Raw genomic sequence first — 25,008 nt, 5'->3', positions numbered from 1 at the left:
CAGCCCTTCCCATGTGCCGGCACCATTCTGGGCACTGGGTGAACGGAACAAAGTCCCTGCCCTTGGCAGCTACATCCTCCTGGAGAATGTCAGGGCAAAGTGAAGAAAAGGTCTTTTCTTGATGAACATTTTTGGCAGTAATACATTTTTTAGACCTTCTGCTAAGGCTTAGAGTGTTTGAAAGCTAATCTAGGGAAAATAGTCTTGATCTCTGAGTTAGTATTTATCCTCTTTATTCCTTTTGTGTTGGTCGTTATTTTACAACTTCAGAGAAGTCTTCGTGATGATCCTAATAGGGACAAAGTTCCAAGCATTTATAAACAAAAGCTGGAAATGGAAAAATCTTGACCCTTTTGTCCCTGAGTGGTAAAATGCTAGAATCGAGCTAAAAATTTTTTGAGATGGCCAGTAGCTGCAAGGGGCAGGTAACCTGCTGGACAATATCAAGTTTAAATATGTAACATTCATAGAAGGCATTCAGGATCATAGCCACCATTTAAAGAAGACCTAATTGGATTTGTGTTTTGTTTTTAACTTCCAGGGAGTTTCTTGGGCAGGGGTGGATGAAGCTGGATAAAAATGAAAGAACACCTTATATAATGAAAACCAGCCAACACTTTAATGAGGTGAGTAACCGTTCAAATAAAACCTTGGGTACATCGCTGGAAGATGAACTTCAAGGTCTGAAAACACCTCTAAAACAAAGCAATTGCACCCTCCACTTTATTTATATGTGTGTGTGTGTATATATATATATATATTTAGAGAAGTTGTCAGCTTACAGAAAAATCATACGTAAAATGCAGCATTCCCATAAAGCACTCTACAGTCTTTTTTAAAAAAAAGCAAAACAAAACCGTTTCATTGAGAGGTGCTCACACACCACACCATCCATCCGAGGGTGCACTCGGTGACTTAGTGTAATCACAGCGTTTGCATCCCTCACCGCAGAGCATTTTCATGACTCCAGATAGTAAACTCCTTCCCCCTTAGCAGTCGCCTCTCAAGCCCTCTATCCTTCCCCGGCCCCACATGGTCACTAGTCAAACTCTGTCTCCACAGATTTATTTATATTTACATTTTATACAAATGGAGTAACACCATATGTAGTACCATGTACCCTGTTTCCTTCACTTAGGATAATGGGTTTTTAAAAGATTATTATTATAATTTTAATCAGAGAAGTTGTAGGTTTACTTAAAAGCGGTGTAAAAAATACGGTGTTCCCATACGCCTCGCTGTTGCTGGTAACTTTGCGTTGGTGTGGTAACTTTGTTACAACTGAAGAAAAATATTAAATATTACTGTTAACTATAGTCCATAGTTTGCCTCTGGTATATTTTTTCCAATATACCTAATATGAACACCTAATAGCAAAATATGTTTGATATGTCATGAAAGAATATTCTTATATTTGTAGTGTTAGCCACAGGTGGCGGGCACAGTGGGGTTCACAGACATGCGGTCCCATGTTTTACCCACTAACTTTCATTCTAGTGACCTATACAACCCAAAACTTCCCCTTTCTACCACATTCACGCAAATAATTCAGTGCTGTTAATTATATACAAAATAATGTGCTACCATCAGCACTATCTATTTCCAAACATTTACAATCAACCTAATTAGAAACTCTGCTCAAATTAAGCATCACATTCTCATTCTCTACCCATGCTATCTCCTGGTAGCTCATCTTCTAAGATTCTAACTCTGTCAACTTGCTGATTATAGTTCGTATCAGTGAGATCATACAATATTTGTCCTTTGATGTCTGGCTTATTTCACTCAACATGCCATCAAGTTTCTTCCATGATGTCACATACATCAAGACATCATTCTTTTTGTTCCGTTGATTGTGTATTCCATATTTTGTTCATCTATTCATCAGTTGGTGGATACTTGGGTTACTTCCAGCTTTTGGCAATTGTGACTAATGCCACTGTGAACATCAGTGTGTAAAAGTCTGTTCACGTCCCTGCTTTCAGTTCTTCTGGGTATATACCTACTAGCGGGATTGCCAGATCATGCAGCAATGCTAGATTTAACTTCCTGATGAGCTACCAAAATGTCTTCCCCAGCAGCTGCACCATTTTACATTCCTACCAGCAGTGAGTGAGTGCTCTGTTATCTCCACATCCTCTCCAACATTTACAGATTTTTGTTTGTTTAATAGTGGCTATTCTAGTAGGTGTGAAATGATATTTCATTGTGGTTTTGATTTGCATTTCCCTAATGTTGAGCATCTTTTCGTGTACTTTTTGGAGTCCCTCTTTATTTTGTATTCCCTGTTTGGGAAAATGTCTATTCACATCTTTTGTCCATTTTTTTATTGGGTTGTTTGTCTTTTTATTGTTGAGTTGTAGGATTTCTTTATATATTCTGGATATTAAATACTTATTGGAAATGTAGTTTCCAAAATATTTTCTCCCAGTGAATAGGTTGCCATTTCTCTTTCTTGGCAAAGTTCTTTGAAGTATAATTTTTTTTAATTTTGAGGAGATCCCATTTATTTATTTTTTTCTTTGGTGGTTTGTGCTTTGAGTATTAAGAAACCATTGCCTTAGCACAAGATCTTAGAGATGCTTCTCTATATTTTCTCCTAGAGTTTTGTTATCCTGGCTCTTATAGGTCTTGGATCCCATTTGAGTTAATTTTGTATAAGGTGTGAGATATAGGGGTCTTTTTTTCATTCTTATGCATATGGATATCCAGTTCTCCCAGCACCATTTGTTGAAGAGACTATTCTGCCCCAGTTGAATGGTTTTGGCAGCCTTGTCAAATATCAATTGGCCACACGTGGTGTGATGGGTCAGTATATCTATCTTTAGGCCAGTACCATGCTGTTCTGACCATTGTAGCTTTTAATATGCTTTGAAGTCAGAAAGTGTGAGTTCTCCAGATGTGTTCTTCTTTTTCAACATGTTTTTGGATATTTGGGGCCCCTTACCTTTCCAAATAAATTTGATAATTGGCTTTTCCATTTATACAGAACAGGTTGTTGGAATTTTGATTGAGACTTTGTTGAATCTGTAAATCAATTTGAGTAGAATTGACAGCTTGATGATATTAGTCTTCCTATCCATGAACATGGAATGTCCTTCCATCTTTGATTTCTTTTAGCAATGTTTTGTAGTTTTCTGTGTAAGATCCTTTATATCCTTAGTTAAATTTATTCCTAAATATTTAATTCTTTCAGGTGCTATTGTAAATGGAATTTTTTCTTGATTTCCTCTTCAGAGTGATCATTCCTAGTGTATACAGATGCTCCTGATTTCTGTACATTGATCTTGTATCCCACTACTTTGATGAACTCTTTTATTAGCTCCTGTAGCTTTGCTGTAGTTTTTTTTTTTTTTTTTTTGGAGCTTTCTATATATAAGATCATGTCATCTGCAAACAGTGAAAATTTTGCTTCTTCTCTCCCCAATTTGGATACTTTCTTTTTTTTGAGGGGAGTGGGGTGCATGGTCCAGGAGTGAAACTTGCGTCTCGTGCATGAAAGGCAAGAATTCTACTACTAAACAATCTGAGCACCCAGTTTTGATACCTTTTATTTCTTTTACTTACCTAACTGCTCTGGCTAGAACTTCTAAGCACAGTGGTGACAGTGAGCATCCTTGTCTTATTCCAGATGTACAGGGAAAGCTTTCAGTCTTTCACCATTGAATATGATGTTAGCTATGGGCTATTCATATATGCCCTTTATCACATTTGAAAGTTTCCTTCTATTCCTATCTTTTGAAATGTTTTTATCAAGAAATGATGCTGGATTTTGTCAAATTCCTTTTCTGCATCAATCAAGATGATCTTGTGGTTTTCCCCTTCAATTTGTTAATGTGGTATATTATATGTATTTTCTTATGTTGAACCACCCTTGCATATCTGGGATAAAAGTCACTTAATCTTGGGGTAGAATTCTTTTCGTGTGTTGTTGAATTTGATTTGAAAGTATATTGTAAGTATTTTTGCATCTATATTCATTAGAGAATTGTGATTTTCTTTTCTTGTAGTATCTTAATCTGGCTTTGTTATTAGCATGATATTAGCTCCATAAAATGAATTGTGAAGTGCTCTCACCTCAATTTCTTGGAAGAGTTTGAGCAGGTTTGGTAATAATTCTTCCACTTGGAATGACTGGTAGAATTCACCTATGAATCCATGTGGTCTTGGGCTTTTCTTTGTTGGGAGGTTTTTGATGACCTTCCAACAAAGTATCTTTACTTGTAATTGGTCATTTGTGATCTTCTCTTTCTTCTAGAGTCAGTGCAGGTTGTTCATGTGTTTCTTGAAATTTGTCCATTTCATCTGAGTTGTCTAATTTGTTGGCATAATTGTTCATAGTATCCTCTTATGATTCTTTTTATTTGTGTGGTTAGAAGTAATGTCCCCCTTCTCATTTATAATTTTATTTACTTACTTCTTCTCTCTTTTTTCTTTGTCAATCTAGCTAAGGGTTTGTCAATTTTATTGACCTTTTCAAAGAACCAGTTTTTGGTTTCGTTAATTCTCTCTGTTTTTCTTTTTCCAGTTTCATTTATTTCTGCTCTAATGTTTGTTATTTCTTTCTTCCTGCTTGCTTTAGGATTAGTTTGCTGTTCTTTTTCTAGTTCCTACAGGTGTGCAATTAGTTCTTTGATTTTAGCTTTTTCTTCTTTTTTAAAGTAGATGTTTTAGGCTATAAATTTCCCTCTCAACATGGCCTTCACTGTATCACATAAGTTTTGATATTTTGTGTTCTCATTTGTATTATTCATCTTGAGATATTTGCTGATTTCTCTTGCAGTTTCTTCTTTGACTCACTAATTGTTTAAAGTGTCTTATTTAACCCAGATAAATTTGTGAGTTTTCCAGTCCTCTGCCTGTTATTGATTTCCAGGTTCATTCCATTATGGTGCTTTGTATGATTTCAATCTTCTTAATGTTATTGAGACTTGTTTTGTTACCTAACATGTAGTCTATCCTGGAGAATCATCCATGGGCACTTGAGAAGAATGTATATCCTGCTATTTTGGATTGCAGTGCTCTGTATATGTCTGTTAGGACTTGCTCATTTATCGTATATTCGAGTTCTCTGTTTCCTTGTTGAGCCTCTCTCTAGATGTTCTAGAGATGAGAGTGGTGTATTGAAATCTTCAACTACTATTGTAGAGATGTCTGTTTCTCCCTTCAGTTTTGCCAGTGTTTGTCTCATGTGTTTTGGGGCACCATGGATAGGTGCATAAATATTTATAATTTTTTTTCTTCTTTATGGATTGCCCCTTACATTAGTACCTAGTGTCCCTTTTTTATCTCTTATAACAGGTTAGCATTTAAAGCCTATTTTGTCTGATATTTGTACAGCTACCCCAGCTCTTTTTTGGTTACTGCTTGTGTGGAATATCTTCTTTCAACCTATTTGTGTCCTTGGGTCTAAGGTGAGTCTCTTGTAGACACATATATATGGGTCATATTCTTGTAATCCATTATGCAAATCTGTGTCTTTTGATTGGGGAGTTTAATCCATTAACATTCAATATTATTACTGTCAAAACAGTACTTACTTCAACCATTTTATCTTTTGATTTTTATATGTCATATCTTATTTGTGTCTCTCTTTTTACCCCTTTAGTTTTTCTTTTCTTACTGATAATCTTCATTTCTACACTCTCCTCCAACCTTCTCCCTCCTATCTTTTCCTTTCAACCTGCAGAACTCCTTTTAGTATTTCTTGTAGGGTGGATCTCTTTTTGAACTCTCATTTCTGTTGAACAGTGACTATTTTAAACTCCATCTCATTTTTGAAGGACAGTTTTGCTCATTAAAGAATTCTTGGTTGGCAGTTCTTCTCTTTCAGTACTTAAATATATCTACCACTGCCTTCTTACCTCCATATTTCTGATGAGACATTGGCACTTAATCTTATTGCAGTTCCCTTCTATGTGATGAATCACTTTTCTCTTGCTGCTTTCAAGATTCTTTCTTTATCATTGGCATTTGACATTTTGATTAGTGTATGTCTTAGAGTAGATCTATTCTGATTTATTCTGTTTGGAGTACGTTGCACTTCTTGGACATGTATATTTACCTCTTTTGTAAGAGTTGGGAAATTCTTGTGCCCTCATATATTTCCTCAAATATTCTTTATGCCTTTTCCTTTCTCTTCTCCTCAGATACCCATGATGTTTGTGTGCTTCATGCTGTCATTCAGTTCCATCAGACCCTGCTCAATTTTTCCATTCTTCTTCTCTGTCTGTTCTTCTGGCTGTGAGATTCTGATTGTCCTGTTTTCCAGTTCACTGATTCTTTCTTCTGCCTGTTTAGATCTGCTGTTGCATGCCTCTAGTGCATTTAATCTCTTCTGTTGTGCCTTTCATTCTCATAGGTTTGTAATGTTTCTTTTCATGCTTTCAATTTCTTCTTAATGCACACCCAGTGTCTTCTCAATATCCTTTATCTCCTTAGCCATATTTTCTTTTATTTCTATGAATTGATTTAGGAGATTTGTTTGAATATCTTTGGTTAGTTTTTCCAAATTCTTTGTATCCTTTGAAGTTTTAATTTGTTCCTTTGACTGGGCCATATTTACCTGTTTCTTAAGATGGCTTCTAATATTTTGTTGCTGTCTAGACATCTGATTATCTTGATGAGTTTACTCTGAAGGTCAGTTTCTCTTTCTTGCCTAAGCTTTTATTGTTGATTGACTTTGTGTTAAGGCTTTTCTTTGACACTTGGTTCAGCTTATTCTAGACCTTTAGAATCGTCTGTATTTAACTGATCAGATTTTTTTTAGTTTTTCTTAATCTGATTCTTGCCTGAGTATATGGTACAATTTTTTAAAATTACACTGTCTGTACAATTGTTTCACCTCCAGGAGAAAGCTTCCTTTCCTCTGTTCCTTTTCTGGGAATCTTGATCTGTTATATCTGTTTTTGTTTTGCCTCTAGTTTTGTTTTTTGTTTTTTTAAAAAAAAGCTCTCCTTTCATTGCTTCTAGCTGCTTTTGCCAGAATGGCAAATTCTGGGGGGAGAGTCCCCCTGAGAGGACTTTGCCGAATCAGTACTTTCCAGCCTAAGTGAGACCAAGGACCCAGGAAAAGGGCTCCAAACAGTTCCAAAGAGCCCCGGGGGGAGAATGGGAAAGACACAGAAAAGCCTTTTGGACACTCCCCAAAGCTGCACTTTCCTGGCCTACCCAGCAGACGGGGCTCTTCAGCAAACTATTCCTTGCAGCCCTAAGTAGGCAGTGTATCTTCAAACCTTCTTCAGCTCCACCCCTGTCAGGGGCAGAGTTGCAACAATGGCCATGGCCGTTCCTGTCCATGGGGTAAAACTGCATCAGAACTGGAACCCAGCTATTTAAATTTACCTATCAAAAGCCATGGTCAGTACTGGGCTGTGCCTACCCACCCCTCTTCTTGTGGAGAAGGTCTCCCACTTCCGTCTCTGTCCACAGCAACCAGCCAGGGACCAAACCCAAGGTAGCTTGCCTTGAGGATGAGGTATGGGTACTGGCCATCGCTGCAGAGCAAATTACGCAGTTTTTTACTGCAGTTTCTCTGCCTCTTTGTCCTGCTCTTCCCTGGGTGCTCTTTAGTGCCCCCCTGGCCTCCAGAGCCCCAGAACAGTTGTTTCAGAGAGTTTCTGCCCATCCATTAGCTGTTTTTGGAGGAGTGAGTCCTGGAACTCCCTACTCCACTACCTTCGCTGGAAGGTCCCTCTCACCATCCACTTTTTAAACAGAAACGATGGAATGTTAAAGAAAAGCTTAAATCTCTTCTGAGAGCATATGGTGATGTAATGATTTCCAGTTAACTTCCAGCCATAAGAGGCTCACTTTTGTGACATCCAAGTCTGGTAAGAGCTCAACAGTTTGTGGGTTGCTGTCATCATCTTTTTCATAATCAACTGCTTTATGGTCATAAGTCAACTAATTCTAACACAATGAGCAGCACATAAGTCAGCTCTCAGTGGTGGCGGGGGAGCCCTCAGGCCAAAGTACCTCTCAGGGCTGGAAGGGGCCTCTTCCCACCTGATGACATTGTGGTGGCTCTGTAGAATGGTGACCAGCTGTCAGCCCATCCCCCAGCTCTGCTTTCCTCTAGCAATAAAACTAGGAGTTGCCTTATACCCACCAACTCTTAATTGGTTCCATACTAATGGTTTTATCCCTTGGTGGAACTAAAATAAGAGACATGAGGGTGTCTTCAGGCTTAGTCAGGCAAAAGGAAGCCTCCCTTTCTGGTTCCACCAAATAACAGTAAAAGGAACAATGACAAAAGTGTTAAAGAAAAAAAATAGACTACTAGAACACAGTAGATAAATTAGTAAGCCATCCACAACAAAATACAAAAATAACAGTGTAGGTTCCTAAGAAAGAGCTTCACATAGGGCACATGCTGAGTACAAGTAAATTGAATGAACCTTGTCAATAATGAGCATCAATGTCACTGCTGCCTACAGGGCAGGACACACAGCCTGAGTTGTCTATTCTCCGAGAAGCAGATCTCCTTCTGTGGCAAATAAACCCCTATTAGCTGTGTTCTGCATGCACTTGGGATGTAAAATGGTCCCTCAAATTGGAGATTCAATCCCAAGCCGCAGACCCAAATACCTCTGCTTGATGACCACTTGGCACTGTGCCCTCAGCAGTTGGCCAATGGAATTTATCATCAGCATTCCCTAGAGTTGCCAAATCTGCTTCTTCATCATATTCTCTGTTTGCAGTCTAGACTGGTGGCTTCACCATATGCTCACCCAAGCATGGAATATAGAGATCATCCTTGTCTCCATCTTCTCCTTTACTCCTTCAGCACATCAGTGAACCCTAAATCTACAAATGTCTCAGACTCTTCCTCTCTCCTTCTTCCCATTGCCAGGGAGTGGATTTAGTCTTTTAGCCTTTACTCCTAGAGCACCTGATTCATCTTTCCACCTTCATCTCATTGATGTCCAGTCCTTTCTTCATTCAGTGTCTTTGGAGTGCCTTTTCTGAAAGGTCAATCTAATTATATCACTCTTTTTGACAAAAATCTGTTGGTGGCTTCCCTTCACCTTTAAGTTATGGTTCAGACTGCTCAATCTGGCATATAAGAGCCCTGCCAACCTGACAGCCACATCTCTCATGACCCCCCACACTCCGTGCTCTCAGACTGCTGCCAGATCCTCCTTAGGCCATACCTTCCGCCTCTGTCCCTTTGCACATGATCTTCCATTTTGATGGAAAGCAGTGGCTAAATCCTGTTCATCCTTTATGAGTCAGTACAGGCATTACCTCTTTCTAGAAGACGCCTCTGGGCTTGGCCAGTTGCCCACGCCCCTCTTCCATGTTCTCATAGCAAGCCATGCTTTGGTTTTGCTTTGCATTTAGCTGTGTAGCAATTGTTTCTTTGTGTTTCTATCTTCTCTTCCCACCTGACTACACTCAGAGTGCCTTTAGGTCAGGGACACTGATTTATTTGTCTTTCTATGCCCAGCACCTGAGAGAATGCCTGACCTATAGTAGACACTCAGTACAAAATAATTCTTTAATATGAAAAATTAAATATTCACAGTGATAAATCTGAGGCACTGTGAAATCATTATGTCTTCAAAATCACCAAAGATTGGATGTGCCCATCAGATTTAGTACATGGATGTAAAGATTACATTCCCTGTATTTCCTTTGTTAACAATCCTATTCTGTTCTTTTCCTTTCTGTATTGCAAGTGTTGAGCTTCTTAAGCCATCTCTTCTTTTGGTTTTAACCAGTAGAATTACAGTACTTAGTCTTGAAACTGCAGATCCTTTTTGGTGCTGATGAAAAAATAATTCAGCAAGATAAGAAGGAGAAAACAGTTTCTCTTATCCTACAGCTAAATGTTTCTGATATGACAGTTGTTTAAGGTAGAATTTGATCTGATTGAGGGCAATTGTGTTTTCTTTCTTCATGAGATTGGAGTCTTCCCAGACTAAGTTTTCCCACATGGTTGGGAGCTAAAGCATGCGGAGTGAACCCCGTGACTGCAAATGTTACCTTTCCTTGGGGTTTAGGTTCTATTCCATTTCCCCAGTAATTATTGGCAATAACTCTTTCATCACAATTTCTGGTTAACAAAAGCTCTCCTCCCCTAACAAGCTGAATTGAAAATAATCTCTGTCCTCGCTTCACTTCACTAATGAACAGGTGCTCATTAGTTTGTTATTATTGTTAAAGATTTCCGCATCTCCAAAGGTTGATATCTAAATATTGAATCACATCTCCCTATCACTCAACAGCTCTGTAGGTAATTCAGGTATTTTGCCTAAATGCATTGCTTTGGCTCTGAGACTGCCTCTCTTGGCTTTTGGTCGTCTCAGATGAGTAACCTGGTGGCCTGCCAGATCATGAACTACGCCGACGTCAGCTCCCGCGCCAATGCCATTGAGAAGTGGGTGGCGGTGGCCGACATCTGCCGTTGCCTGCACAATTACAATGGCGTGCTGGAGATCACCTCGGCCTTCAACAGGAGCGCCATCTACAGGCTGAAGAAAACCTGGGCCAAGGTGTCCAAGCAGGTGAGCCACAGCGTGCGACACAGCCCGCTGCCCAGAGAAGGAGAGGCTGGAAGGGGCTTCGAGCCGAGAGCCAAGATAAGTATTACTCATTAGGACATCAGTCACTGAAATGAGCAGCTCGGTTGCCAAGGAAAGGTGCCAATGTGGGTAACTACTGTATGCTTACCATCTAATTGATTCTACTCATGTGCATTTCTAAATGGTTAACTTAGAAAATAAAATACACACCAGTATTCATTAAAATAGTTTTAGAGACAACCTCAGACAATGTGGTTGTCTGACAAGAACTGTTTCCTGAATTATTTAGGCAGGGCAGATTCATTCCAAATGGAGACAGTAAAATGCAATGGATCCATATTTGGCATCCTTTCTCCCCCAAAGTAAGGGCCTTAGGGACCAACACAGGGGCAAAGGGCCTCTGTGTTCACTTTTTTTCTTTGTTATTCATGTAATAGATTGAAAGTTTTAGCATAATGACTTAGATGTGCAGAGATACTACTTTCTTAATACTCTTTACTTAGACTCAGCTTGCTCAGGCCTATCATTTTCATTCAGATAATTTCAGGGTGCAAACTAAATCACAGTTTTTCCCCTGCCCTTCCCCCAGATATCAGCGGGTGTTGGGGAAGCCTTCTCTGGCCTCTAGTTACAGTCTTCTGCTGGTTGGCCATTGGGTGCAGGCTGCTGTGAATTGTGCGTGCCTGATATACACGTGGTCTGCAGATGTAGGAACCATGCATGGTGGTTGTACCTGGGGAGTTTGGCAGACCTCACCTTCCCCCCCACACCCACCAGCTCTGCTGATCCTCCGAGATTGGGTGTTTCTTACCTCCAACCCACACCCACCCAGCAGTCTCTCCTACTGGCTGCACTACACCTTGGTGATCTCCAGTGGGCACTTTGACTCTTCGTCACTAGATAATAACCTTGGCCCATCAAGGGGCCTTGGGAACTCTCCATATCCCATTGATGTCAGAAGATAGGAAGTTCTACTTCAGGATCTTCTACCTAACCCTTTCACACACACTACCATGCCTCCCCTCTCATAACCATCCAAAGTTGGTGAGTGGCATCTGCAAGGGTGCTCATCACAAGGGGTCCAGGTGGGAAGGAAAGTATAAATACATTTTGCTGTCATTTCCTCAAAATTCTGCCCCCTGTAAGGATTTAAGCACCTCTCAGAGATGTTCCCTATGTCTTACTTTTTACTATCTTGGTTTCCCTCTCTCAGCCTCTTCCTCTAGCACAAGAGGGACTTTAATTCATCCCTCTGTGGCAAGAAGCCAAGATGAAACCATATACTTTACTGCACCACTCTTCTTCTGTCAAAATGCAGTGCTCTGAGAACTCCAAATATGGCCCATAGAACTCTCAAATCCCTTTTCTGTCAACAAAGCTTGGCTGTTGAAAAGAACAGTTATAGCTTGTATAAATATTGTTTTTTTTACTTTGAAATTATTGTGGACTCACATGCAGTTGTAAGAAATAATACGAAACTCCCTGTACCCAACACCCAGTTTTCCCCCCATGGTAACATCTGGCATAACCGTAGACAATATCCCAACCAGGAAATTAACATGGATGCAATCCAGCAATCTGATTCAGATTTCCCCAGTTTTATGTACACTCACATGTGCAAATGTGTGCATTTAGTTCTATGATTTTTATTACATGGGTCGGTTCCTGTAACTACCTCCACAGTCAAGATACAGAACTGTTTCATCAAAAGGGTCCCTCGTGCTAACCTTTTATAACCACAGCCTACCTCCCTCTTTTCCACCTCCTTAACCCCTGGCAACCTCTGATCAGTTCTCCAGATCTATAATGTTGTCATCTCAAGAATGTTATATAAATGATAACATACAGTATGTAACCTTTTGAGATTGACTTTTTTTCTAGCATAATTCCCTTGAGATCCATTCACGTTGTTACATGAATCAACAGTTAGTCTCTTTTTATTGCTGAGTAGTGAGGTCCATGGTATGGATGGACCTCATTTTGTTTAATCACTTACCCTTTGAAGGACATTTGGGTTGTTTCCAGTTTTTGGCTGGTGCAAATGAAATTACTATGAACATTTCTGTGCAAGTTTCTTGTGAATATATGTTTACTTTCTCTGGAATAGATGCCCAAGAGTGTAATTGCTGTGTCATATGATAAGCACATATTTAGTTTTGTAAGATATCCCCATGCTTTTTTCCAGAGTGACTGTGCCATTTTATATACCCACTAACAATATATGAGTGATCTAATTTCTCTACATCCTTGCTAGTATTTGATGTTATCATTACTTTTTATTTTAGCCATTCTGATATCTCATGACTAATGATGTTAAACATCTTTTCATGTGTTTTTTGGCATCTTTATATCCTCATCAATGTAATCCCGTCCATCTTTAGCATATTTTTAATTGGATTGGTTTTTTTTTAACTGTTGAAATTTTGAGAGCTTTGTATATATTTCTCCTATTTTTTCTTTTTCAGAATTGTTTTCTATAGGTCTTATACCTTTCCATATAAATTTTAGAATGAACTTGTCTATATCTAAAAAAAATGCATAGGATTTCTATTGGAATTGCATTAAACCTATAGATCAGTTTAGGGAGAACTGACATTTTTACTATCTTGAGTCTTCCAATCACCCATGAATATTAATTTAGGTGTATTTAAATTTCTTTCATCAATGTTTTGCAATTTTAGCATACAAGTCCTACATATGTTTTTGTTATTTATACCTAAGTACTTAATTTCCTTTGGATAGATTATAAATGTTAGTATGTGTGTAATTTGGTTTTCATATGTTTATTGTGAGTATATAGAAATATTTTTTGGTGATGATCTTCTATCTGTGACCTTGCTAAACTCACTTATTAGTTCTAGGAGTTTTTTGGTAGATTCCTTGGGATTTTCTACATAGATAATTATATTATCTGCAAATACGGATAGTTTTATTTCTTTCCAATTTGTATGCCTATTATTTCTTTTTCTTGCCTTATTGCTTTGGTCATAACTTCTAGTGCAATGAATAAAGAGCAGTGAGAATAGTCATTTTTGCTTTGTTCTCCATCCTTAGGGGAAAGCATAAAGTCTTTTACATCATTAGGTGTGGTGTTAGCTGTAGAGTTGTTTTTTCATTTTTACATGGGCAGGTACCAGGAATCGAACCCAGGTCTCTGGCACAGCAGGTGAGAACTCTGCCACTGAGCCACCATTGCCTGCCCTGTTTTGTTGTTTTTTATTTTTAAATAAAATTAAGGAAGTCTTCTGAGTGTTTTCAAAATCATGAATAAGTGTGGGAATACTGGTTTTAAAAATGTGCATCAAATAGCTACAGCAGAATTCAAAAACTGGACACTGACCCCTTTGTTTTGGCTAGGTTTTCCCTCCCCCTAAGGCAGCGGTGACCTCAGCACTGGGCACTAGCTACAAAGAGCATGATATCCTGTCACAGGCCTAGGTACACTTCATCAGGGTCAGTAAGTCACTTTTCTGCTTTGTCTTTCCTTCTCCTTCCCCTGTCCCCTCCAACCCCCCCAACCCAAGGCTGTCACCAAGTGATTATTAAATGTTCTTTAATAAAGCTTCCAGGCCTTGCCTGTAAGGATGCAGGTTTAAGGACAACTGAATTGACCATGGATTAAGGATGATAAGACTAAAATTGAAATTTTGTTTCAAATTGTGATTTAATTATCTGTGGAGGCATTACTTAGAATCTACCATTTCAGCCACATATATGTGCCCCTCAGAGTAGCCTTAGCCTGGGATAATGGACTGTCCTCAAGAGGGGCTGTCTCCAGGGCTCCACACCTCACTCTAGTCCTGGTGGGGCCTGATTGTATATCTGCCCTGACTCAGATACCTGCCCCTTCCCGAAATCCAGGTCCAATCTGGGAAGGCCTGGTAGAATCCGCACTCAGCTGCCCACCAGATTTGGTCTTGGCTGTAGGACAGACTGTATTTTTGCAGGTCTTTGAGCCAAGACCGGGGCTGACTGTCCACCCCCATTCCCCCCCCCCCCCCCAAACACACACACACAGACCTTGCTGGCTGTCTTCTTCCTGGAACCCTTAGAAACCAGACAGGGCTGGGCAGCCCTGTGGAGTCCTTTTGAAAATGCCCACAAGGCCATACAGCTACTTTCCAGACAGAGTACTCTACGAGCTGCCCCACTGGGCATTGCAGGTGCCTCTCTGAGTGGGACCTGGAGGATCAGAGCCTAGCCAGGCCTGGGTGTGGGAATTACCAGGAGCAGATCATCATTCTGCTGGGACCAGCCTCCCATTCCCCCCTTTCCATGGAAGAAACACTAGACCACTGATAACAATTTTATTACTCAGTATCAGTTATATATAAGTATCAGTTATATTTTTCTAACTAATTGATGAAGGTATTCACAAATAAAAGGATTTAGAGTAGACAATAGATTAATAGCAGAGCAACCAAATATGTACTTTGATGGTTTGGAGACCACCACTCAAGAAGGTTCATCCCGAAGACTCCCTGACAGGAGACATCTCTGTAAGAGAGGTCCCATATTCCATAGGCGTTTTGCGGCTCTTTAAGTTCCTGAGTTTCCTGTGCATTACCATTTTTCTTATCTACAAATTTTTTTCTCTTTTTTTGAGTAAATGTGGCGCTTTCTCTTTTCTACATGTTCTTTCTTTTTTTGATTTAAGCTAAATTTAAAAATAATCTCAACACCATGAGAATCATATTATACCATGACCTTTATCCTGGTAAAGGTACTGGTGCCTACCACTCTAGAAGAGAATTAAGCAACTTTTGGAAACTATTTTATCAAACCATAGGAGGTACTAAGGTTTTTTTTTTTCCTTTCTAGACCAAAGGACTAATGGACAAACTTCAGAAGACTGTTTCATCTGAAGGAAGATTTAAAAATCTCAGAGAAACACTTAAAAAGTATGTTTATCTTAATTAAGAATATTAATAATTCAGAAATTTACATAGTATGTAAATAGCGGTCTACCTCTACTTTTCTTTAAAAAGGAAAAAAATTGGGGAACTATTTTTATCATCTATGTGATTTTCTGATTTCTCTTTTCCTTTGAAATACTGTGCCTACAATAAGTGTGGACTTACTCATCATATGCACAACATCCCAAATAAGAAGAAAATATCACCATAGTAAATCAAGCCATCTATTAGTACAAGACGTTTTTTCATTAGGTATTCCCTAATCTAAGAACAATGACTTCCTGTGACTTTTTAATCAAATATTCCAGCACCTCTTCATTGCTGTTATTTATTTCTTATGGCTTCTTATTTCTGGGTTATTCTCTTTTACACACACAGACACACGCACACTATTCTCCTGCAAATGGTTTTCTCATGGTCTACCACACACACTGGATTTGTTCTGGGAAAACATTAGCCCTGTAGTGGAATAAGCAAAATAAACTGTAATAATGACAATGATGATGGTGGCAGTGGTGATACTCATGCAAGAACTACTTACTGACTACTTACTAAATGCCATGCAAAATGCCTCCTAGGTCTTACCTAAGCCTCACAACAAACTAGAGATAAGTTTTATTGTCTCCATTTTACAAATGAGAAATCTCTGGTTCAGAGATTTGCACAGGATTACTTATTGTGCAAACTTTTATCTGTCTGGTTCAAAACCCATGTTCTCAGCTTCTAGAGAAACAGGCATAGACCCCCTCCCCAACTGCCCCCGAACAGGCTCTCACTTTAGCATGTTGTTAGAATATTAATTAAGCCTACACCATCTAAAATATTCCAGTACCAAATAAAACAGAAAATAAGTTTTACTATGGTGAAAGGTCTAAGAATATTTATCTTTTGATCCAGTTCTTTAAGGAGGAATGTCTGTCTTCTGATGAGGTGAGAGCAGAGAGGGTTTCCGATATCCTTTTACCCCTCAAAGAAGTGTGTCCCAAATAGTGGGCTAGCAAGTATTTTGCACTTGCCTGTGAAACATCCTGTTGTTTGAAATTGCCATTATTTCAAACATGTAGTAAAGTGTGGGGTATACTTTTGTGTTACTTCTGTTGTGGAATGTATTTAAAACTCTGCATGTCATGAGCATGCTTCTGAAAACAGAACAAAAATGATTAATTGTTTAGGATTGAGGCAGCCTAGTTACTTCCTGTTTTGGTTGGGAGGGGAAACAGACATTCTTGTTATTGGGTGAGAACACTGCCTCTCGTTCTTGCAGCTGTAATCCCCCAGCAGTCCCTTATCTTGGAATGTACTTGACTGACCTGGCATTTATTGAAGAAGGAACTCCAAACTTCACTGAGGAAGGCCTTGTCAATTTTTCCAAAATGAGAATGGTAGGTGATAATTTCATCATTAACCTGCTTCAATGACTTATGGAGAAGAGACTAATGAGCCGTGAAAGTCACAGTTCACTGTTTACTCGGGAGGTGGAGCAGAAGGACGAATACTGTATTGGCTCATTGAGAGACTTTGGCAGAGCCACTTTGGCTCGTAGGGTGGGCATAAAGTCATATCCAGGGATGACTTTCTAAGACTGACCAGTGACAGAGAGATGCTAAAGGCTTCTTACTGGACAGCCAGGTTCTGGGCACCAAGTCAGAAGCAAGGAGCCCAAGGACAGTGGCACCCACAGCTTGCCAAACCCCAGCCTATGGCCACCCACTGCCAGCAGTTCTGGATTGTGAATCAGCATCTTGCTGTTGGCATTTCCCATGGTCTGTTGGAGGATAAGAAAGCATAGGCTGAGCAGGCAGGGCTCCTGCTACCTCACTGGAGGAAGCACCTGACTGCACTGGGAAGGGGCCCCAGGAGAATGTGTTACAACATGGAAACCCCTTTGCTTTTGTTGCTGTTGTGTTTTTTTTTTCTCTTCTAGATATCACACATCATCAGAGAGATACGCCAGTTTCAGCAGACGTCCTACCGGATAGACCATCAGTCAAAGGTCATATTTTACATAAAGCTGTAAAGGAATTAATAGAGAAAAAAAGCAGAAATTAATAAAATTAATAGTTGAACAATAGTATAAAAACTGCCTCGTGGGAAAAAAACAATGAAATAGATAAATCTTTGGCAAGTCTGAGCAAGAGAAAAGAAGTTACAACGAACATTACAAAGACAGATGACATTTTACTATTGTAAGAAAATACAGTGTAACTTGTACAAAAATTGGATATATAGACAAAATCAGCGGCTTTCTAGAAAGCAGAAATTACGAAAATTAGCTAAAGAAAATACACCAATAACCACAGAAAATTTAAAGAAAACTGGTTAAAGATTCATCCCTTTATAAAGGCACCAGGCAATGATAATTGTAAGGACAAGTTATATCAAATCCTCTATGAACAGTTTATTCTCATGTTATATAAACTGAAGCAGGATATCAAAATCATGAGAAGTTACCCAACTCATTTTTTGAAGCTAGTATAATCCTTTAACAGCATCAGACATGGAAGGGCAGAAGCAAAGAATATTATAGGCCAAATGTTAGTTATGATGATAGATGTAAAAATCTTAAATTACATGCTAGCAAAGCAAATCTAACCTTGCGGTAAAAGAATTCATTTATACTAAACCAAATAGGATTTCAGAAATGCAGGTCTGGTTCAGCATTAGAAAATCTCTCACTATAATTTACTGTATTGACTGATGAAAAGGAAAAATAAAATTGTACGACTGTGATGATAGGCACTAAAAACGAACAGACAAAACATTTGCTACAACTGTAACTCTGATTCCTGTTAAAAACTTTCAGTAAATCAGGAATAGAGAGAACCCTCTTTAATATGATAAAGGTATCGACCACAAACCTACAGTAAACATGTGTTTTTGCAAGATATGGATGCATTGCCATTTATTGTCTTCCTTTGACTCCGTCATATAACCTTCTCCTAGTTTTCTTTTGCCTCTCTGGCTCCTTCTGCTTTGGGGCCTCTGGGGACTTGACTTCTTTTACCTGGTGATTCCCCAAGGCTCTGTCCTAGTTCTTCTCCTCTCCTGAGTTTTACCCTCTCCATAGGGGGTCCCACCCATACTCATAGCTTCAATTAGCTGCTGTACATTCATGGCACCCAAAATTCATTTCTCATCCTCTCCACTTAGCAACGTTCTTCCTGAATATCCCAGTCACCCGAAATGCAACGTGCCCAAAATATACATTCACACACAACTTAGCCTCTTCCAGAGTTTTCTGGGTCATTTTCCATCCCTTGGGCAATTCTTGATACATGTGTTTTTGAATCTATCCAATTCATCATCAAGTTCTATTGATTTTACAGCCTATATTTTTCCTGAATCTGCCTCTCTTCCTTCTGTCTCCATGTCTTCCCCATCCCTCCCACGCCCTCCCCACCCCTGGTCCAAACTACCAAAATCCCTTACCTTGTCATCTTGCATTCACTTTAGAATATAACATCATTTCTCCAAATTACAGCCCAATAGAGCTTTCTGAAACAAGTCGACCATACCTCTCCCTTGCACAAAACGTTTTCCTGGCTTACCACTGCTCACGGCTGTGATTTCTCATTGCTGAGAAGACTTTCGTTGTCTTTTGGTGTAAATGATAGCTCTAAGGAGTAGAATTCAGGTAGTTTGTAGGATGGCCCACTGTTGGAATTTGTATGATGTTTTTCTCATGATTAGAAGTGGGGTAACGGGTGTTTGGGGGAAGACCCCAGAGGAAAAGTGCCATTTTCATTTTATCATATCAAGAGTACATATTACCAGCATGATTTATGACTGTTGATCTTGACCTTGATCACCTGGCTGAGGTAATTCTTACCAGGTCTCTCCAGTATAAAGTTCCCCGTTTTCCCCTCTCCCCATACTGTACCCTTTGGAAGGAAGCACTCTGCCCACATCTAAGGGATGAAGGCTTATGCTTCCCCTCAGTGAGAGCCAAGTATCCACATAACTTGTTTGAAATTCTTCTTCATTGGAGATTTGTTTCTTCCCCTCCATTTATTAATTTATTTGATCATTTCTTTATAAAAATATGAACTCATGGATATTTGTTTTACTCTTTGGTCATAATCCAGTGCTCCTTTATTTCTTTAGTTTTGAAATTCTTCCAGATCTGGCAACTGGGTGCTCTTTCAGTTGGCTCCTTTGCCCCATCAATGTGTTTTTTTCTTCTTTTTTTAAATACTTCCTTACTTTTTACCATTACAAGATGTTCAAGGCTCACTTTGTATATTTCTGCTCCAGACTATAGATCTGTGGTACTCTTACCAGAGAATATTAGAAGCCAAGATCTGAGCACAAGGTGTGCTCATTATTACATTTCTTTTAGGCCCTCTCAGCTTGACAGAGCACAAAAATATATCAGTGTATACTGACCAACATATAGTCATATATTTTTAAATATTTCTACATGTAAACATCTGTGTTTATATTAAGCTGAACATGAGTTAATGCTGATGTCTCCAACTCTAATCCATTGCCACATGGGTCATTCTAGTCTCCTCCCCTTGCTTATCCGTAAATTCTGTTTCCAGCAGTGAGGAGCACAACTAGTCTTTTATAGTCCCTAGTTTTTGCTGTATTCTTTAAAATATGTTTTTCCCTTTGCCTGGAGCCCCTCGTTCCTCAGGCCACAGTTAACTGGTGCACATCTTTCTGGCCTCAGCTTACGTATTACTTTCTCATGGACATCCTCCCTTACTTTCCCAACCCCACCGTTTTAAGCTTCTATTGCCCTGTGTTCAGCTTCTTTCTAGAATTTTCTGCAGTTGCAATTTTACATTTATTTGTGTGTTTATGTGCACACACATAAATTCCATGAGGGCAGGAGACATATGTGTTTTGCTTTATTACTAGAGCTCTAGCAACTTGCACAGTACCTGGACCACAGTAGGCAAAAAATATTTCTTGAATTATTTAGTCCAAATCAGGAATAAGTCCCGGTCCTCACCCCTTCACTGCTGCTGTTTGCATCTGAACTGGAGGAACTAATTATGGCCATAAAGCAGTTTTTAAAAAAGAGAGAGAGAGAAAGATACAAAATTGGAAGGTAGAGACTATTATTTGTGATTTATGATAGTATGTACAGATGGTTTAACAAGCTACCTAGAAAATCCCATAGAAAAACTGATACATTATTGCAACCAATAAAAGTATAACAACTTTTCATATAAAAACCAACAATTTGGAACACATTGGAAATAACAAACTGAAATGTAATGGAAAAATTTCGCATTCAAAATAGCAACAAAATGTATATTGCTTAGGACTAAATGCAACAAAATATATATAAAACCTTTACGAACTAAAGGACATAAATGAGATCTTGATTAAATAGAGTGGTATATCATAGTCATGAATCAGAGGACTTGCTAATGTAAAGAGGTCCATTTTCCTTAAATCAATTTATAAATTCATTGATATCCTAATAAAATGCCAACAGGGTTTTTCATGGAACTTGACAAGCTGATCCTGAAACTTATAAGGAAGTAAATAAGCAAAAAAAGAAGTGAGAAATTTTTGAAAATTGGAAGCAGTAAAGGAGAGATTTCTCTACTGGATGTAGACATATACTCAAAAACTATAGTATATAAAACAAAACCACCTTGACACAGAAATACAAAAATCAATGAAGAGTGGGTGCATAGGGGTTTTGGTGATAGAAAGCTCACCTTCCATGCAGGAGACCCAAGTTTGATTCCCGGCCCATGCTCTAAAAATAAAATTTTAAAAATCAGTGTAGTAGAAAAAAGTCCTTATACACGTTTTTTCTATATACAAATCTAATGAGGATAAAAGGGACATTTAAAGAAATTTCCAGAAAGAAACTGACCATTCAGTAAATGGAATAAAAATTTTGGTTCGTCAACCTTATTCCATTCACAAAATTAAATTCCAGGTGAGTTCATTACTAAAATATAAAAATGTATATTTATATTATTTAGATAAAATGTAGGAAAAATATTCATGGCCTTTGAATTTGAAAGGCTACTTTAAACACAAAATGCAAAAGCTGTAAAAGACAAACTTGATAAAGTTTGCTACATGAAAAAAAAATTCTATATGAAAAAGGACAATTTTTTTAAAAGTTAAGATACAAGCAGTAGACAAGAAAACAATATTTGCAGCATAAAAAACAAAGATACATGATATGTAAAGCATTCCTAGAAATCTGTAAGATAAGCATAAACAATACAATAGAAAAATTGGCAAAGCTATGAACAAATAAGTTACAGAAGTAAAAATGGTCAATAAATATTTGAAAAATGTTCAGTTTCATTAGTAAAAAGAAAAAAATTGCAGAAATTATAATGAGACAGCATTCTCACCTCTCAGGTTGGCAAAAATTAAAAAGAATGATAACATTAAACATTGGTTAGTATATAGGGAAACAGCTGCTCTTAAGTGCTAGAGGAACAGCAATTTTGGAAATCAATTACGTCATCTTTTAAAATTAAAAATAGTTATACTTAGCAACTGGAACACTCATTTATTCCTGGTAATAGTATAAAATGGTACAACCACTTTTGAAAACTGTTGGCATTTTCTTAAAACATTAAACACGTATTTACCTGATGACACAACAATTTCTCTCCTAGGTATTTACACAAGAGAAATGAAACTATGTGCATTCAAGCCTTGTATGAAAATGTCCATAGCATTTCTTGATAGGCAAAAATTGGAAACCGCCTGTATGTACATCAACAAATGAATGGATAAACAAATTATGGTTTATACTATAGAATACTCCTCAGCAATAAAAAGGAACAAGCTACTGATACATGTTACAACATGGATGGATCTCCAAACATTATGCTGAGTGAGAGAAGCCAAAAGATGCAAAAGAGTCCATACTGTGCGTTCTAATTGTATGAAGTTCTAGAATAGACAAAACTAAATGTGGTCATGAAATCAAAGCAGTGATTGCTTCCAGGGAGCAGATTAGGTGGGAAGATGCATTGAGGGAACTTTCTGGGATGATAAAATTGTTCTATATCATAAGGTGGATGTGAGTCACGTGGTGTATACGTTTGTCAAAACTCATTGGACTATTCATTTCACATATGTAAATTATATCTCAGTAAAAATAAATGTTTCATGGAACTACCCTATGACCTAACATTTTCATTTCCAGTGTCATTTCCTTTCATATCATTTCTTGTGTCTACACTAGAGTAAGATTCATAGGCATGAGCTAAGAGGCATTGACAAGGATCTTTCACTGTAATTTTGTAGAATAGCAAAATATTGACAGCAACTAAATATCCATCAATTAGGTAATCATTAAATAAACTCAGATGCACATATGATTGTGTACTGCTGAGCAGATAGATCTCTATGGACTGACACTGGGAATGCTCCAGGAAGTGTAGCTGAGATGCAAACAGAATGAAATATGCAGTATGAAACAATTTATGTTTAAGAGAAAAAAAAAGTTATCTGTAAGTTCATCCAGTATCTATGAAGACAGTAAAATGTCTGATAACAGTGGAGCCTCTTGAGAGAGGTGTCTGGGGTTAGGGATTGGGATAAGATTAGAGATCTTTGAGGGTTTTTTTACAATGAGAATAAACTCCTGAATTTTTCTAGTTATATAAAACTTAGAAATTTTTAAGAGAAAATATTAAATTGGAAAAAATAAATGGTCAGAATCCATTCGGAAAATGTATGTACTGGTATTGAAAGAAATAAAAGCTGAGATTTTCTTTTTTAATTTTAGGTCACTCAGTACTTGCTTGACAAAAGCCTCATCATCGATGAAGACACACTCTATGAGCTGTCACTAAAAATTGAGCCTCGACTCCCTGCTTGAGGATCCAGCCTTGCCCCCGAGGCCACAGGGTTTTTATGGAAACAGGACAGACGGAATTGTGCATGTCTCACAAGGCGCGGGAATAAGTGGAGGGCACACGAATCCAGGCTCCTTTCTCCACCAAAGAGGATGGAATGGACTGGAATTCTGTCTCCAGCAAGAGCAGCACAGCTGTTTGGGGTGAAAGATAAAGGCTTCGGGTGTGGGTGGGAAGGTGAAAAGATTGATAGTTGGTAAAGCTGACTGCGCATTTCGCATAAGGGAATGTAGAGGTGGGAGATGCTCGCAGCCATTTTAATGAGGCAGGTAAGAAGGCAGAATTCAGCCTATGCCCCGGGCTCCGTAAGAATTCGGGGAAAAGAATCCGGGGCAAAGACCTGTGATGTTTCTCTCGCGCTTTCCTGGCCTGGGCACACCTACCTACCATTCTCCTAGGATTTAACTGCTACTATTACATTAACTTTTTGTTACAAGCCTCAGGGGAAAGCCAGTGCTTCCTCTGTAGGGAAAGCCAGTGCTTCCTCTGTAGGGACGAGCCAGCGCGCAAGCAGTTCCTGTCTCCAGCATGTGCATGGCTGTCAGTGCATTATAAATATTTACATTTGAGGAATCTTATATTCTGAACCTGCCTTTTTGGTCTTTTAGGCAACATAGCAAGAAATAATGATGTGGCCATGTGGATTTGTACATAATATTTCCTTCGCTAAAAACACAGTAGGCTGTGCCCCAGAGGATTCCAGCCACTGGCTGTCGGGGGGGTGGGGTGGGGGACGAGAGGGTCCACAAGCCAGCCCCCTGGAGGGCAGGGGCGGAGCGGGTGGGAGGGCCGCTGGCTGGGCGCACGCGCCTCATTGCCAAAGCGAGAACAAGATGAGAGATCACACCGCGCAATGGGGAATGCTGCGTGTCAACACAAAGTGAAAATACAGACTTTAGAATCATCTCTATACCTTGCTTTGCCTGTTTTCTTTCTCCCCTCATAGTAATGTGGGGATCTATTCTGATTCACACGAATATTTTCAGGCTCACTGTGAATGTTGGTTGTTTTACTAAAAAAAAAAAAAGTTGTTTAGTGGAATTTTCTTTTTAAAACCCACACTTCCATGTGTTTGGGTAGACGGTTATCTTTCAGCTATTTTTTTTTATAAAATGCTTTTGAGATATTTCTGGATGAAAATATTGTAATTGCATGGGAAATGGGCCCAGCCACCCAACAGCTCTTACATCAGAAAACCAAATGCAGGGGTTAATTAAGCCTGCTACCCAAGGCTGGGGAAGTGGCCTTACTTTTCCCAAGATTGTCAGTTATTGAAGAAATAGGGCTATCTCCTTGTTTACCTTCCTCTTCTCTTCTCAGGGAGATGCTGCTTTAAAAGAAGGAAGAGAAAAAATACAGAGATATTACCTAAGCCTGTTGCACCTGGCAGTTTCTCTTAGCGGCATGAAGCTTATTGATGCTGACAATGAAAAATGTATCTCTCTGGCTGTTTTCCCTCTCTCTTTGCACTTTAATTATGTTGTTAGGATTAACAGCTGACCATTAAATTCCACTGGCTGGTTCTTAAGACCCAGTGGAAGCACTAGCATTGATAATGTATATAGAGGTGAAAAATGTACGTGTTTTTTTTGCATGGTAAGGGCCATCTCTGTATATAACTATATAGTGAAATAGCAACTAAGTGAAAGGCGGTATTTATAATATTTGAAGACTATTAAAAATATTTTCAATAGCTTTTATTAG

The 25,008-nt window shown here is 38.7% G+C and overlaps 1 protein-coding gene across 4 annotated transcripts in view; it reads left to right on the top strand.

Moving 5' to 3' along the window:
* Positions 1 to 24,019, top strand: part of RASGRF2 (Ras protein specific guanine nucleotide releasing factor 2) — a 277,005-nt gene extending 252,986 nt beyond the window's left edge. For 3 of the 4 annotated variants that reach the window (XM_077139291.1, XM_077139290.1, XM_077139289.1), the window contains exons 22-27: positions 542 to 626; positions 10,314 to 10,511; positions 15,351 to 15,430; positions 16,710 to 16,827; positions 17,370 to 17,438; positions 23,175 to 24,019. In XM_077139291.1, the coding sequence (XP_076995406.1) occupies positions 542 to 626; positions 10,314 to 10,511; positions 15,351 to 15,430; positions 16,710 to 16,827; positions 17,370 to 17,438; positions 23,175 to 23,267 (643 nt within the window). In that variant the 3' untranslated portion in view covers positions 23,268 to 24,019. Of the gene's footprint in view, positions 1 to 541; positions 627 to 10,313; positions 10,512 to 13,886; positions 13,987 to 15,350; positions 15,431 to 16,709; positions 16,828 to 17,369; positions 17,439 to 23,174 lie in introns of those variants that run through there. The other variant, XM_077139292.1, reaches the window with a different exon arrangement.
* Positions 24,020 to 25,008: the final 989 nt, after the last annotated feature.

The sequence above is a fragment of the Tamandua tetradactyla genome, chromosome 21 (assembly GCF_023851605.1).
Source record: "Tamandua tetradactyla isolate mTamTet1 chromosome 21, mTamTet1.pri, whole genome shotgun sequence".
NCBI lineage: Eukaryota > Metazoa > Chordata > Mammalia > Pilosa > Myrmecophagidae > Tamandua > Tamandua tetradactyla.
This window is presented reverse-complemented; position numbering and strand designations above follow the sequence as displayed.